At 42.3% G+C, this 15,446-nt stretch overlaps 1 protein-coding gene across 2 annotated transcripts in view; it reads left to right on the top strand.

Moving 5' to 3' along the window:
• The first annotated feature begins 2,157 nt into the window (after positions 1-2,157).
• LOC148000714 (disks large homolog 5-like) overlaps positions 2,158-15,446 on the top strand; it is a 122,379-nt gene continuing 109,090 nt past the window's right edge. Inside the window, exons 1-5 of one of the 2 annotated variants that reach the window (XM_087586958.1) lie at positions 2,165-2,300; positions 3,039-3,201; positions 4,379-4,510; positions 5,153-5,329; positions 8,537-9,136. In XM_087586958.1, the coding sequence (XP_087443084.1) occupies positions 2,168-2,300; positions 3,039-3,201; positions 4,379-4,510; positions 5,153-5,329; positions 8,537-8,621 (690 nt within the window). In that variant the 5' untranslated portion in view covers positions 2,165-2,167 and the 3' untranslated portion in view covers positions 8,622-9,136. Of the gene's footprint in view, positions 2,301-3,038; positions 3,202-4,378; positions 4,511-5,152; positions 5,330-8,536; positions 9,137-15,446 lie in introns of those variants that run through there. The other variant, XM_087586959.1, reaches the window with a different exon arrangement.

Genomic DNA, 15,446 nt, shown 5'->3' with positions numbered 1-15,446 from the left:
TCAATGGAGGAAGGTAGCTAGGAGCCTAGGTCTGTCCACTGGGGAAGCTCCCCAGGGGGCTGGCTAAATGTCTACACTAGCTGGTCTTAAAAGTGCCAGTAGCTTCAAAGCTACTATGGTAAGGGAGCTGGTGTCTGTTTCTCTTAGAGAAATCTGTGACTGTGATTATTGGATTCAACAGGTAACAAGGTGCTTCATTTAAAATGATAGCTACAAAAAGTAAAAATGGTAATTGATCTAAATACTAAAGATATGTATAATCACTTCATTTTTTTCTGTTTGGTTTTAAATGTATAATACGCTCTACATGTCTTGGCTATAGGTTACTGGCTTTTTTTTTTTTTTGGTTCTTTTTTTCTGAGCTGGGGACCAAACCCAGGGCCTTGCGCTTCCTAGGCAAGAGCTCTACCACTGAATTAAATCCCCAACCCCAGGTCACTGGCTTTTAAGTTATTGGGTATGGTTAAAATTTTTAACATTGGTAACAGAAAGTTGGCTTAAAACTGGAGTCATTGTAGACAACACGTGGCATGAGCCAAGCCAGGGAAACAGGTCTAGATTGGGATAATATTTTAATATAACTCATGGAAACCGGACTTTAAAAGAATTTAGGGAAATGTCTCTTTGCTGAGGTATTAGAGCCTGCACCATCGTTCCTTCATATGCAAGGCTTGGCTGCCATACTTTATAGCATGAGGAATGGACTTGGTGTTTTGGAGAGACTGGATTTTGGAGGATAGATAGTTTGGTGGAGGGTGAGTTTTGCTTTCCAAAGTTATGGCTGTGCTCTGGGGTTAGGAGGGAAACTTAAAGATTGTGGTTAATGATTGCCAGTGTTACACTGACTACAGTTTACAGTCTGATCCCAGACAGACTCGGGATTCTAACTCACACATATTTGTGCTTAAGAAAAAATCAAACAGGTGGAGACTGTGACAAGGGTTGATGGGTCTATGGAACTTATAAGAGCATTACAGCCTGGTTGCTTACTGCAACTGCTATTTCAAGAAATACATATAGAATGATTATAGGTTTAAGAGATTGTTTTTATGCTGTTTCTTGCACTCTTGGGTTGTTGTGAAATATTTCATTTCTTGTGTTTCCTTGGGTTTTGTTTGACTTGACCATACATGTGTATGGCTTTTCGAAAGAAAAATGTATTCATTTTTATTTATTTTGGTGAATTGTTCTTTGGCTGACTTTTGTCTGTGGTTCATCTGAATGCAGTTCCCTCGGTGGCCAGAGGAGGGCACCAGATACCGAGTTATAAATGATGGTTAAGCACCCTGTAGGTCCTCTTGAGTGAAGCCAGCAGGTTGCCCAGGTCCAACTCCAGTTCTAGCTCCCTGTGCACCATGATGTGCTAAAGCTTCTCTACTTCCTCCTGCTCTTCCTTGGCCAGCAGCACCTCTGCATTTTGCCCCTCCATGGCTCTGGCTTGGGTCTCAGTTCCCTCACTTTTGGGGATTTTAACTTTAAGAATGGACAGAAAGATTACAATTTGATATTTGCCCTATACCTGAGAAGCATTTTGCCAGGAAAAGGGAGTTTCCATTGCACAAAATGGGATGGTAAGACAGAGATTTCAGGAAAAAACATGGGTGAATATATTGAAACCATGCCCCCTCTCAAGGTACACTCCATGAAACAACATACTCCAGCTTGCATACATTTAAAGGTGTAGGAAAAAAATATTGGCCTCTGGAGAACAGTAAAAATTGTGGGAATTGGACTATTTGTCACATGCATGGACCCTGGGTTTATACATTTCAGGAAGAAGAATATCCATCATCCACGGTCTTTAGATCTATGGCTGTTAACAAAGATGTTCTATCCATTTCAAGGCCTGATACAACTCTCCCTCTCCTCAGCAACTGAGTTGTAATGAAGCAGTGAGAACTCTGAAGCTCTGGAAGGAGAGTGAGCGAATGGGTGTTCCTGGCTCAAAAGTGAGTCTCTGGAAAACCACTGCAGAACCTGGTCAGTCTGGTAGAGGTAGTTAGCAAGTAAGCTATGGCATTTCCCAGTGACATCACCGGTAGTGTCTTCCCTGGAAATTCTCTTGTATCCAGGAGACACTAGAATGTTCTGTGATGTCACCAGTGTTGTGGTGACACCAACTGCCTGAGCGATTTCCCTTCTTTTCCTAATGTGTTCCCGAGGAGGCATGTTCTCCAGGATCCTCAGTCTCTTTCGGAGGGACAATCATATCCATGCAGGCACCAGACCAAGGCAGAGGGAGGCCAGCCCTCCATCACGTTGGAGAAGAAGACGAATGGAAAGGTCCTTGAGGAGGTCAAGTGAGTACTGGGCAGGGCAAGGGGGATTCCTGGAGGAGGTTGGCTTGAGCTGGTCCTTCCAGGAGTAGGACGTATGATTTAGAGCCTCAGTCTTCCTAAATGGCTGACCCAGATTCAACAATTTCTGATCATTAGTTTGACAGAAAACCAAGAACTGTTATATGTCAAGGGGCTTTCCTTGGATCTCTTTAACACCATGGGAAGTGTCAAAGAATACCAGGATGAGCCTTTATAAGAATAACAAAGAATAACAGGATCGGCTGTTGAAACACTTCATTCTCAGCAGTGTCCTGTAGATTACTTGGGTAATTGATGCCAAGAGGGATACTCTCCTGGTCATATATCAAGGTCTCAGTTACTTTGTCCTTGAACACACATGATTAGGGATTCAAGATGTTAAGCAGTTTGAACTCAAGGACTTACCTGCCTCACATCAGACATTAGCTGAGAACGTCCTCCAATTCTTCTTGTTTAGGCCAGCTTTAGAATTTCAGTGCCAGAGGAATGGCTTTAGGAGGTGTGGTCTATATCTATGATGGCATATGTCATCCTATGGCGATGATGGTGGGGAACAGGGACCTAGCTGAGTTCAGCTTAAAGATAGCTTTCTTGCTCTGTCAGGGATTCACTGTATCTGTAGAACTGTTCATCCTCAGACTTCTGTTTTAGACTAAGCATAGTTTTCCTTGACACTGTGTCCACATATATGCCTGTTCACTGGTGTTTATCTACCTACAGAGTCTGATCAGAAGGCATCATCCCAACCCTCCATGACACCTGTTGAGGAGGAGAGAATGAAGCGTCTGGAGAACATCAAAATTGCTCTCCAGAAGATGCAGAAGGAGAGAGATGAACTCAGGAGAATCCTGGCAGATTACCCGGGAAAGAATTTAAATGACAGGTAGTCACAATGCAACTTCTGTTAAATCCACATTTCCTCACATCACAGTAGGCTACAACTCCAGGGTGTCCTCATGGTCAAAATCACTTTCCTGATTGCATCAGAATGTGAAGTCCAGATGGGAAAGAGATGGTGGCACAGGCTATTTTAATTCCTACAAACGTAAATAATAGCCTGTGGCCTGAATCACAGTCTGGGAGTGAGTGTACTAGTGTGTGAGCTCTAGGTGTGTGGTTTAAGAAGCCTGGACAGGTGTTGGCTTGTGGGAATTTCTAGGTGATCTGATTATGACCAATCATTGTTGTAATTGACGTGGAGGTGCTTTGGGTTCAGTAGGTCCTGTGAAGAGCTGGAGGGGCCTAATCCCACTTGTTGCCGCATAGTGTGTGACTGGAATGACAACAGGGGATCATTGGTGTTCTCTGATTATATTCACTGTATTTGGAGATAATGCCACAGCCTTGTATTTAATTGGCATTCTAATTGTATTTGCGAGAGAGAGAGAGAGAGAGAGAGAGAGAGAGAGAGAGAGAGAGAGAGAGAGAGAGAGAGAGAATGTGTTTTGTGTGAGTATGTGTGTGTGTATGCATGTGTGAGTGTGTTTTTGTGTATCACTTAAGATCTGGGTATTCTATGTTCTGATTTGGCCTGAGAATTATCCTGTGTCAATTTTCATGGCATGATAATGATGAGGCTGAGAGCCTCACTGTGAGCAGTAGAACATTTCACATCTGCTCAGGTGGACGCACATGGGAATCTCCTGGTGCGTGTTATAAATTCTTTTCCCTGTAAATACTGTTCATGTTCCTTTGGGTTTTCATGTAGCAATAGATTCTATGATTGAGAATTGTTACCTAAGAACAGGAGAATAGTCTTCATGGGTTTAAGTTGGAGCCTGGATCGTGGCACAGGGTCCTCGAATGTTCTTGGCAAGCTAGTCAATTCCTTCAAACTCCCTCAGGGAGCTCAAGCAAATCAGCTCCCTCCTTTTGTTTGCTGGCACTGCTGTCCCTGTGTCCATAATAATAAACTTATAAATAGCAAATGGACGCAATACCAAGGATCAAGGTGTGGCATGTCCTAGGCTGGGGTAGTTCAGGATTCAGTCTGAATTCATGTAATTCTTGAATCCTTCATTCATAATGTTATTTCATCCTTGGACCATGCCTTACCACAGGAACAACTTTGAGTCCGAGATGCTCATGAAGCAGCACGAGGAAGTGATGACCGACATGAAGAAAATGAGCGAGCAGGTCAATAGAGCTTTGGTCAAATGTACACACCTCACACTGGAAAATGACTGGTACTGGTGAGTAACTTACAAGGCTGTGACCCCAGCACTAGGCACAGCATGTGTCAGCCCATTCTTATGTTTGAAGTAAAGTGAGGATCAGGCTTTATAGTGTTTGAAGCAGACCAGGAAGCCTGTGTCTAAGGAAGGCTCTAGGATTTTTACCTCTTGTAGATAGTTTGACCAAATGGAAAGAGACTGTGAGATTCTTCAATCATTGTCCTTCCCTAATAGGGATCCTGTACATAGAAAATGTGTGCACAATGATGGAGTTATCAATCAATCTTGATGCTCTGGGGCTGTGACAGGACACACACACACACACACACACACACACACACACACACAGGACACAGAAAGATTGGCCTCCAAGTGACATTCTAATAAAATGGACAAATAAGCACACATAGGGATTATGTCCTCTTCTGGGAAAAACTTGAATCAATGATGTCAGGTTTTTGAGAAGTGCCCTGAGTCTTCTGGAATGTTGCTCTTTTCTCCATTTGACCTGACTCTAGGTCATGCTCCATGGCTATTCTGGACTTGGACTATAATCTGGGGCTCTCTTCCGATCAGGACCCTAGAAGGAGCAATGGACTTGGAGAAGTGGGAGGAAGTTGGAGACTGGCTGGGAGTCACCATTTTTTCTTTGTGTCTCAGCCGCAGCTTCTGCCCCCTCCTAACTGAGTTGTTTGAGCTGAAGAACAATGCCCAGAGAGCACGGCATGAGAACAGGGAGCTTCTATGGGAACAGATTGCACTGGAAGAGTCCATTAAGGAAACAACAAGGATCTGTGGGGAAGCCAGTATGAAAATCCGTGTAAAAAGCAACCTCAGGTAGGATGAATGACGCATCAAGGGCAGGTTTTCCTGATATCTAAGCATAAACCAAGTCAAACCAGTTTAACCTTCTCCACCTTATCCAGACACTCTCCTAGGTCTCATCCAGTTGTTCATCTCTTTGAACATTTACAAAACTTTCTGTGATGTTAGCTTCATGCAAGAAACTGGAGGATTGACAACCAAATCCTCCTGCTCAACTAGAAAATGCATTTCCTTAAGGGGGATCTGTTGATCACACACTGCACACTTACATGCCATGAGGTAGCCATCTTTGTAGTGCACAGAACTGATTAGAGTTCAGTTCAATTGCCAAAAGAATGGCTCTCATTGTCAACTATGATGGGGCTTGTGGACTTTCTCTCCTTTTCCCCGTACATTGAAAATGGTCCCTCCTGCCTGTCCAAATCGTGGTTTCTAGTGACAGAGCTTGAGAAGCAGTTTGTCCGTCCTGTTTTATGTCAGTGTTTTAGTGTTCTTTCCTGTGGCTTATGTCCTGGAGCTGACTGGATGAACAGGGATGTAAGAAAGACTTCTCTCAGGGTGAGGGTTTGTGTGAGATATGTGAGGATTAAAGGGAAATTTTTCTCCAGCTCTCTCAACCTAGTGTGCCCAAGAAGTGCATTCCCTACACAGGTTTACTCTATAAGGGACGGATAGCAGTGTCTAAGCTCTCACTTGACACATTTCCTTTGCCTCATCTCTATTCAACAATATATATATATATATATATATATATATATATATATAGAGAGAGAGAGAGAGAGAGAGAGAGAGAGAAGAGGAAACACAATTTTTCCAATTAGTTTTAAACTGTTCTTAATGGGGTTTTGATCACTATTGAAATTATTACACTGGGAAAACTATTCATCAACATTGACATTACTTGGAGAAAAACTCAGGAATAGGGTACAGGGATGTGAGGAGAGGCTGCTGTGTGATGTCCATGTACCTCAGTGTCGAAACTGATGACTCAGAGCTCTTCTGCCTTCTTTGCTCTCGGTGTATAGTAACACTGGAAGGTCATGTGGCTTATTGTGTCTTCTCAACATCCTGGTTATGTTAATCGTTACCTGCCACCACTTTCTCTCCAGATTGGCCTAAACTTGGTTGAATACACCTTGGCTTTGGAGTTTGGCCTGGAATTTGTTAATTGAAAGATTAATTTGCTTAGAGTTGAATCTGCAAGCAGAAGATGTCCAGGAGTTATGCTGAGGTGGAATCACATCTTTGCCTCAGACAGAAACTTAGGCTCAAAATCGTCCAAAGCACTCACCCTGTGTTGTGTTGTGGCAATCTTAACCATTGTTATTCAAAATCATTTGATCTGAGTGAAAATCATCTGTAAGGAGGGTTTAGAACAGTGATGACCCTCAGACATTGCTGGAGGTGTCAAATGGGTAGCCCTGTGAGAAGCTGTGTACAACTCTTGTGAAAGTTCAACCTTTTGACACAGCGATTCCAGAAGAAGTAGGTGTGAGCAGAGAAACTGTGGCACATTAGTGTTTAGTGGTTCACCTCAGAGCAGCCATGAAGCAAAATTACCCAGATGTCCATCAGTCAGAAAGTGAAAAGGTACAATGTTGTCCAGCCCTTCCATGGACTGTGGCTGAGTTTGATTATACCTGCCAGCATTTGGCTTTTAATTAGCCTTCTCTTACTCGAATTATATCTGATAGCATCCCATTACAAGTTTTACCTTGGATTGTGGTTATGGAGATTTCCTAGCTGTTTGTGCTGGTAGTTTGTTTCCCCTGTCAGGTACTGTATGGTAAAGGGACCTCATATTGAAAAATGCAGCTCACTTTGCATGCACTGGGAAACAGTGAGCAGAGGACTGAAGAGGCTCACCTGCTCCCCCCCCCCCCCCCAGTGCTCTGTTTCCTGAAATCAGCCTCCTGTGCACGGCCTTGTGACCTTGCTAAGCAGGCTTGGCTAACAGGCCTAGATGTCACATTTCTAATTTCTGATTTTCAGGGGAATACACTTTATTGGCTGAGCTGTCTTTAGGTTATGCTCACTGTGTACTTACTCCACTCCAGGTTTTTTTTTTTTCTTATGCCACAATAGTAGACTGGGTGATCCCTTGTATTACAATTAACTGGGAAACTAACCACATTCTGCAAAATACTCTGCTTGTATATGTGAACAAATACATTTGGGTGAGTTCAAAAGTGTGTATGTCTGGGTGTATGTCTGGGTGTCTGTCTGTCTGTGTCTGTATACATGTATGTCTCCATGGACAATATAATCTTCTAATGACCAGGATGAGGAGAGAATGGAGGAAAGTCTGCAGGACCCCCTGAATCAGCAAAAACTGGTCACTGAGCAAAAGGCCTTGTCTGAGAAGATGCAGCATCATTTCGGTGTCACTGAGAGGATTTGAAAGCACAGGATGAGAGGACCCAAGTAGATTCCCTGTACTTATAAACTGTCTTATTGGGTGTGTGACTTTCTCCATAGTTCTCAGCACCTGTCACCTAGGAGCAGCTCAGAATACTTTTCTTGTCCATTTTAAAAGAAATTCCGTCCATGAAGTGTATGTGATCCATAGAGATTCTGGCTATTGTGTACTGATCCCTCCAGTCTGTGCTCTCTTGTATTATCTGAGCCCAGTGCCTTTAGGTCTCCCCACAAATAGTTTTACGATACACATAAACAAAGGAGTGGTATAGTTTATTTTCTGCATGAGTATCTCCTTTGGACTTCAATGCCTACCCTCGGCAAGATTTCCATGCAGCATATTCTTGCCAAGTATAATATCACTTCAGTGTGCATGTACTTCTTGAGATATTGTTTCTCTGGGTCTTTGCAGATATTGAGGTTGTCATGTGGACCCCAGGCATATTCCTGCACTGGAGGAATAATAATAGTCTTCATTTCAGTGATGGCCAGACTTCCAAGGCCTTCCTATTGTTTTCTAGTTTGTTCATATCTCTCCTCATCTGACATTGAGACATTGCTACATGATATTAAAATATAATGTATACGTATGATTGGAATTATCTGCTGTTCACTGTTTAATTTTTAGCAGTTTTAAAAGCTGGGAAAATATGCAGGCCTGTGGGATCTCTTACCCTTCTCTCTTGGGCATGAGAGAATGACCTCAGATGAAAGATCATCCTGGATTATCCTGCTGAATTGTGCTGCTGTGTATGGGATAAGTGACATGGCAGGTTCTCACCAGGCCTTTTCCACCCCTAGGTCTGAACACTGCAGCAGAAGCTTTCCCAGGGCACAGAGCAGGATTACAGCTCTCAGAGACAGAACTGTCCACCAGGAGCACTGAGGGTGCAAAGATTGACACCACCTCCCACATCTCAGTCCTTGTAACCATACCAATCTTGGGCTAAATTTGAAAGACCTTGAGATGTGGCCTGGAACACGCCTCACGTTTAACCTTTTGACGACTTGTCCATCAACAACCAACCACTCCGAGTGAGGCAGGTCTACATTCATCTTGAGGAGATTTTTACCATCTTACCTGCCGTTCTGCTGTGTTTGCAAGGCCAGCAACAGGCTGGAGTTATATGTTGAAGAATCAGCAGGAATTGAATGCTGACTAATTTACTTGTTATATTTGTTTTTAGTTTGAAGTTTTGTTTTATGCATTTGGTTTTATTTGTTTACGTTTGAAGTTTTGTTATTTATTTGTTAACTTTAGTTTTTTAATTAATATGCTATATTCTTAAGGCTATATACATTGAACTCATTGACTCCCCACTTTAAAATGTTCTCGAATAAATTAATTTTTGCCAATAAATAAAAATGTGACCTTTAACCCTTCACTCACAAGACCGTCCTGAGTCGTGTGTGGTTCTTCCTCCTGTAACAGCACAAGTGTAAGGCAACAGTGGTTTTCTGCAAGTCTCATGCAGCTTAGGCTTCACCATCAGTTCACAGCAGCCAGAGCTGCACAGGAAACTGTGCTCTTGATGTAGACAGTGTATCGTGCTCTGTGGATCCCACATACATGATGAAAATTATCCTTGCTTTATCCCTGTGCTCACAAATTTAGCTTCCTTTATAGTGACAAACAAAGGAGAAACACAAGTATTTCTCTAATACATTAGAGGAAATAAAAACATTCAGTATAGGAATATAAAAAGCGACCAGGACACACAGAGCTGTATGCCTCTGCATTCCTTATAATAAAGCATCGGTTATAACTGCACATTTATTGAATTCCAGCAATTTTGGAGGAACGATATTTTTAAATTTTTTATTAGATATATTTCTTTACTTACATTTCAAACGTTATTCCCCTTCCTTATTTCCATCCTTAAGCCCCCATTCCCTTCCCTCTCCCTTCCCCATATGTGTATCCCCTATACATCCCCCTTATTGTTCACCACTATTCCCCTGCACTGCCCCTGGAACATTTTCTTTATTGTTCTGTTGGTTTGTTTGTTGTTATTCTTTTTCTCCCATTTTTATTAAATTGGGCATTTCTTATTTACATTTCAAATGTTATTCCTTTTCCTGGTTTCCTGTCCATCAGCCCCCTAACCCCTCCCCTTCCCATTCTAAATGGGTGTCCCCTCCCTGTCCAACCCCCATTACTGCCCTCTCCAACATTCCCTACGCTGGGGGTTCAACCTTGGTAGTACCAAGGGCTTCTCCTTCCAGTGTTGCCCCAACAATGTTATTTACTGCTACCTACGCAGGGTCAGTCCATGTGTAGTCTTTGGGCAGTGGTTTGGTCCCTGGAAGCTCTGGTTGGTTCTTATGGGGTTGCAAGCCCCTTCAGCTCCTTCAGTCCTTTCCCTAGTTCCTCCAATGGGTGTCCCGTTCTCAGTTCAGTGGTTCGCTTCAGGCATTTGACTCTGTATTTGACATGTTCTGGCTGTGTCTTTCAGGAGAGAGCTATATCCGGTTCATGTCAGCATGCACTTCTTAGCTTCATCCATCTTATCTAGTTTTGGTGGATATATATCCATATCTATATCTATATCTATATCTATATCTATATCTATATCTATATCTATATCTATATATCTATATATCTATATATCTATATATCTATATCTATATATCTATATCTATCTATCTATCATCTATCTATCTATCTATCCATCTATCTATCTATATGGACCACATGTGGGGCAGGCTCTGAATGGCCGTTCCTTCATTCTCTGCCCTAAAATTTTCCTCCCTATCCCCTCCTGTGAATATTTTTGTTCCCCCCTTAAAGAAGGAGTGAAGCATCCACATTTTCGTCATCCTTCTTGAGTTTCATGTGGTTTGTGCCTTAGATCTTGTGTATTTTGAGTATAACTAAGAGGCGAGGATGCAAAAGAATCAAATGGATAGCTTGAGGCCAGAGGTTAGTGGTGAACACCAGAGGGAAAGATCATTCTTCCAGAAAGAATTGGCAGGTTTCTGGTAACTCAGCTTTACCAGACTACTTGTCTTGGGTCCACAGAACTCTCTGAGTTGCCAACACCAAGGTATGTTACGCCTACATACACTGGACAGTGTAGAAGGAGATGTCAAAGCCAGATGTCACATTTACACCTATGTAAATAAAAAACAGAGATCATTTACCCAGAAAGGATTGCATACAGGTAGCCAACGCTAGGATAAATTATGGGAACCTGAATTAACTGACACATGGCCTCCTAGAGTCAGATAAAAGTACCTGCTTGTTTTTATTGATACCCTTTCTGGGTGAGTAGAAGCTCACTACATCGGACTGAAACTGATCATAGAGCAACTAGAAAGCTCTGCTAGGAACTTTCCTCCTAATTTTGCCACTGACTAGGAATGCTGTCCTATAATAGCCCAGCTCTCATGGCCAAAGCCTATGAATAACAGTCAAAGATGTATGAATAGTTTGGAGTCTTTGTTGTGCAGAATTCTGGGTAGGTGGAAATAATGAACAAGACATTAAAGGAGACACTAAGAAAACTCTCATTAGAGTCCAGGAAAGGTGGAAAGGCTCTTTTCTTATTTTGGGACTGCTGTACTCCATACAAGGAGGGATTGAACCCTATAATATTATGTTTAGAATACACGCCCCATTGCTTCTAAGTCTTAGAGATCAGAGGTTGGCAGAATTCTTCAACTATTTTATTCTTGAAATCCTGTCTGTCCAGTTCTCTGTAAAGTCTATTACTTTGACTATCAGAGAGACCCAGTGAACCTCTAAATCTATCTACAATATCCCCTATATTGGACCTGGTGGTAGTGGGCAACGAAAGGACAATGAAAGCAATTTGCAATGAACTTACGTGGCGATGTTTTACACTCTTACAGCTATGAGGTTAGGTGGAATTTTAACATGGATTCCTCACAACTAGGTCAAGAACGTAGAAGCCACAGATGACAAGGCCAAATAGACTCCCTCCAGAACTTCTGGACCTATTAAAGTTGAGCTTTCACCTGACCTCAAGCCCTTCCACTCCCTGCCCAACCTCCTGGATCTTACATTTGGCATGAATACAGGATCATGGTCCAAACTCTAACACCCTCAGGCCTGGCCCTGGGAACTCAGGAAGGTGGACACTAGAGAAGTGACGTCTAATGGAACTGCAGAGGACCAATCTCCGTCCACGTTGTCCTTTGCTCACTGATATCTGGTTATTTTTTGGAGAAAGGATTTGGAAGTTTATCATCTGAAGTAGGTGCACAACATTTAAAGTTGTATATTCACTGTGTAACTGGATTAACTATGTTACCAAGATCATTGCAACAGAGGGATGCAAAACAGAGACTTTGTGAGTACACATCCATGAATATATGTAAAGAAAGACACCTTGGAAGGAATGCACAATAAGAAAATGAAATCCAATATCCAATAAATTAAAGGTCTGGAGGGAAATACTGACTTTTGGGAAACAGGAAAACCTAGGAAATGGGAATGTATGTCACAGGAATGGATCTGGGAATAAAATTATTATGCAGAAGAATGTCTTCCATCCCATGTCCCGTGATCTTTCTCCCCATGCCAAGCCCCTGACGCAATCTGCCCTTTCAGAGCATGTAACTACTAATGGAGCAAAGAGAAATCTCTAGCTTTAGAGGGAGGAGATATGGAAAGGGTTCCATTGTGTCACTGGAGAGCCTCCTGGAGATGGCACCTCAGAATCTGGTCACCATAAGGAAAGCTGGTTAGCAGGAGGCCCTGGCAGTTCCCAGTGACGTCATCCAAGTGCTCTCCCCCAACCTGGCCTTCTAGACAGAGTAGCGTAAACTGCAATAAAAGGATACACTTGAAAGTAAAACTTGGAGGAAATGCACTGGCATATTTACATTGTCACTGTGAACTGTAACATTCTTCTCTTGGCTTCTGTGGCCAGACATGAGGGCTCTGAAGCTATGCTGCCTCCTGTGAACTGTGAATGAGCTTGTGTCACACGAAGCATGTGAATGGAGTGAGAAGACAGTAGGAGGACCTTGTGACACTGCCCTCCCAATGGAGACATGGAAGTGTTGACAATCACAGTGGGTGAGTCTCAAGCTGCACTTTGAGACCCAGCCAGGCTACGTTTCACCTGTCAGCTCACTTCCTGCACATCCACCACAGGCCAAGGGCAGGCTCAGATGAAGCTCTGTTGAAGACAGGTGCTGTCCCTTGTGAGCTGTGTCTCAGGGTATGCGGAAGACCATTCACCCTCCTGTGATGTGGGACATCAGAGTAGTAAGAGGCAGGCAAAGGGGACAGTTCTGTGTTTGTTTTTCTTGGCTACCATAACTACATCTTCTAGGCTAAGGATTTGCTCATGGAAGTCTGCTGTGTCACATGTGTAAAGGCCAAGCTGTCTGAAGTCTCAGTAACACAACTGGCTCCAGGCTGCTTTCTCAGTCACTGGGATTTACACGCAGTCCTTCATACCTTGTCTTCTAGATCCACAAATTCTTGTCTGGCTTCATATGGACAAGGTACTTTATATGTCTTCTTACTAATAGTATGCTTTATAAGTGTGCTTATCCAGGGTGTTTTGTTATATATTTTAAGACTATTTTGAGTAGAATATTTCCCTGATTTCTTTCCCATAGTTGGTTTTTGGTATACAGGAAAGATAATGAGTTTTGTGTGTTATTTTGCATTCTACTACTTTAATGAATGTATTTTCAGCTTTAAGAAACTTAATTTTTTAGAGACAAGTTGTCTCTATTTAGGATCACCTCTAACTAATTCATATTTGTCTTTGCATTTTAAGTATTTCAATCCACATTATTTCATTTTATATTTTCAGATGATTATGAGGGGAATTTTTCCCAGATTTTCTCATGGTATGATTTGGATTGGCATAAAGGAAGGCTAAGAAATTTTGTGTGTTCCCATTGTATTGTGCTTTTATGAATGTATTTATCAGTCTTAAGAGATGGTGATATTGGGGTTGGGGATTTAGCTCCGCGGCAGAGCGCTTGCCTAGCGAGCCCAAGGCCCTGGGTTCGGTCCCCAGCTCCGAAAAAAAAAGAAAAGGAAAAAAAAAAGAGAGATGGTGATACATTTTTTAGTTTTAAAAATAGTATCACGTCATCTGCAAATGAAAAGATTTTGACTTCTTCATTTTTCATTTGGGTTACCCAAGTTCACCACCCACCACTGATGCTTATTGTTATTTATTCCACTTTTCCTCTGGGTTTCTCTCTTGTCTCTTTTCATTGTTGCTACTCCCCCCACCCTTTGTCCATCCTTCCCTGCCTCTACCTAGGTCCTTCCATCCTTCTGCCTCCCATGATTATGTTCTTCCCCTTCTAAGTGGGTTCAAGCATCCACAATTTGGCCTTCTGACATGTTACCCTTCGTGTGATCAATGAATTGTATAGTGGGCCTTCTGAACTTTTGGGCTAACATCCATTTGTCACTAAATACATCCCATGTTATGTCTTTTTCGATCTCTGTTACTTCACTATTTTCCAGTTCCATCCCTTTGCCTACAAAGTTCTTGGTGTATTCATCTTTGATACCCGAGTACTGTTCCTCTATTTGAATAGAGCGCACTTTCTATATTCATTCCTCAGTTGAGTTGAGGTCTATCGTGGTTGTTTCCAGCATTTGACTAATATGAGTAAGGCTGCTATGAACATATTCATCCACACGTCCTTGTCATATGTGGATCAGGTTTGAGTATATGCGCTGAAGTGGGTGGTAAAGCTGGGTCTTCAGGTAAAGCTATTTGCATTGTTCCCATTATCCTCCACATTGATATCCAGAGTGGCTATACAGCTAGTAATCACACCAACAATGGAGGAGTGTTCCACTTTCTCTACATCCCAGCCCACTCTGCTGCTGCCTCAGTTTTCTATCTTAGCCATTCTGATTGGTGTAATGAAGGATCTCAGGTTCGTTTTGATTTTCCTTTTTCTGATAACTAAGGATGTTGAACATTTCTTGATGAGTTTCTCAGGCATTGAGATACCTCAGTTGAGAATTCTTGGTTTAGCTCTCTATCCCAGTTTAAAAGTCGGGTTATTTGGTTGTCTGGGAGTTTACCTTTTTGAGTATTTTGTTTATTTTTAATTTTGGCACACTCTCACATGTAGGGTTGGTAAAACTCTTCTCCGAATCTGTAGCTTGCTGATTTGTCCTATTGGCAGTGTCCTTTGCTTTAAAGAAAGTTTTCAGATTGTTGAGATTTCATACATTTACTGTTGATCTTAGAGCCTGACCCTTTGGTATTCTGTTCTGACAACTTTCTCCTGTGCAAATGTGTTCTAGGAACTTTGTGACACTTTCCCTTCTATTAGCTTCTGCATGTTTGGTTTTATGTGGATTTCTTTGATTCACTTGGATTTGAACTTTGTAGAAAGAGATAGAAATGGATCAATTGGCACTCAACTACATGCAGACCACCAGTTAGGGTAGCATCATTTCTTAAAATGCTTTCTGTTATGTTCAAAGTCCTCAGTCATCAGGGAAATGCAAATCAAAACAACCCTGAGATTCCACCTCACACCAGTCAGAATGGCTGAGACCAAAAACTCAGGTGTTAGCAGATGCTGGTGAGAATGCGGAGAAAGAGGAACACTCCTCCACTGTTGGTAGGATTGCAAACTGGATTACCTCTCTGGAAATCAGTCTGGAGTTTCTTCAAAAATTGAACATTGCACTGCCTGAGCACCCAGTATACCCCTCCTGGGCATATAACCAAAAGATGCTCCA

Source organism: Rattus norvegicus, chromosome 15 (genome assembly GCF_021556685.1).
Source record: "Rattus norvegicus strain SHRSP/BbbUtx chromosome 15, alternate assembly SHRSP_T2T, whole genome shotgun sequence".
Taxonomy (NCBI): domain Eukaryota; kingdom Metazoa; phylum Chordata; class Mammalia; order Rodentia; family Muridae; genus Rattus; species Rattus norvegicus.
The sequence above is the reverse complement of the archived record's forward strand: the minus strand, read 5'-3'. Positions and strand labels throughout refer to the sequence as shown.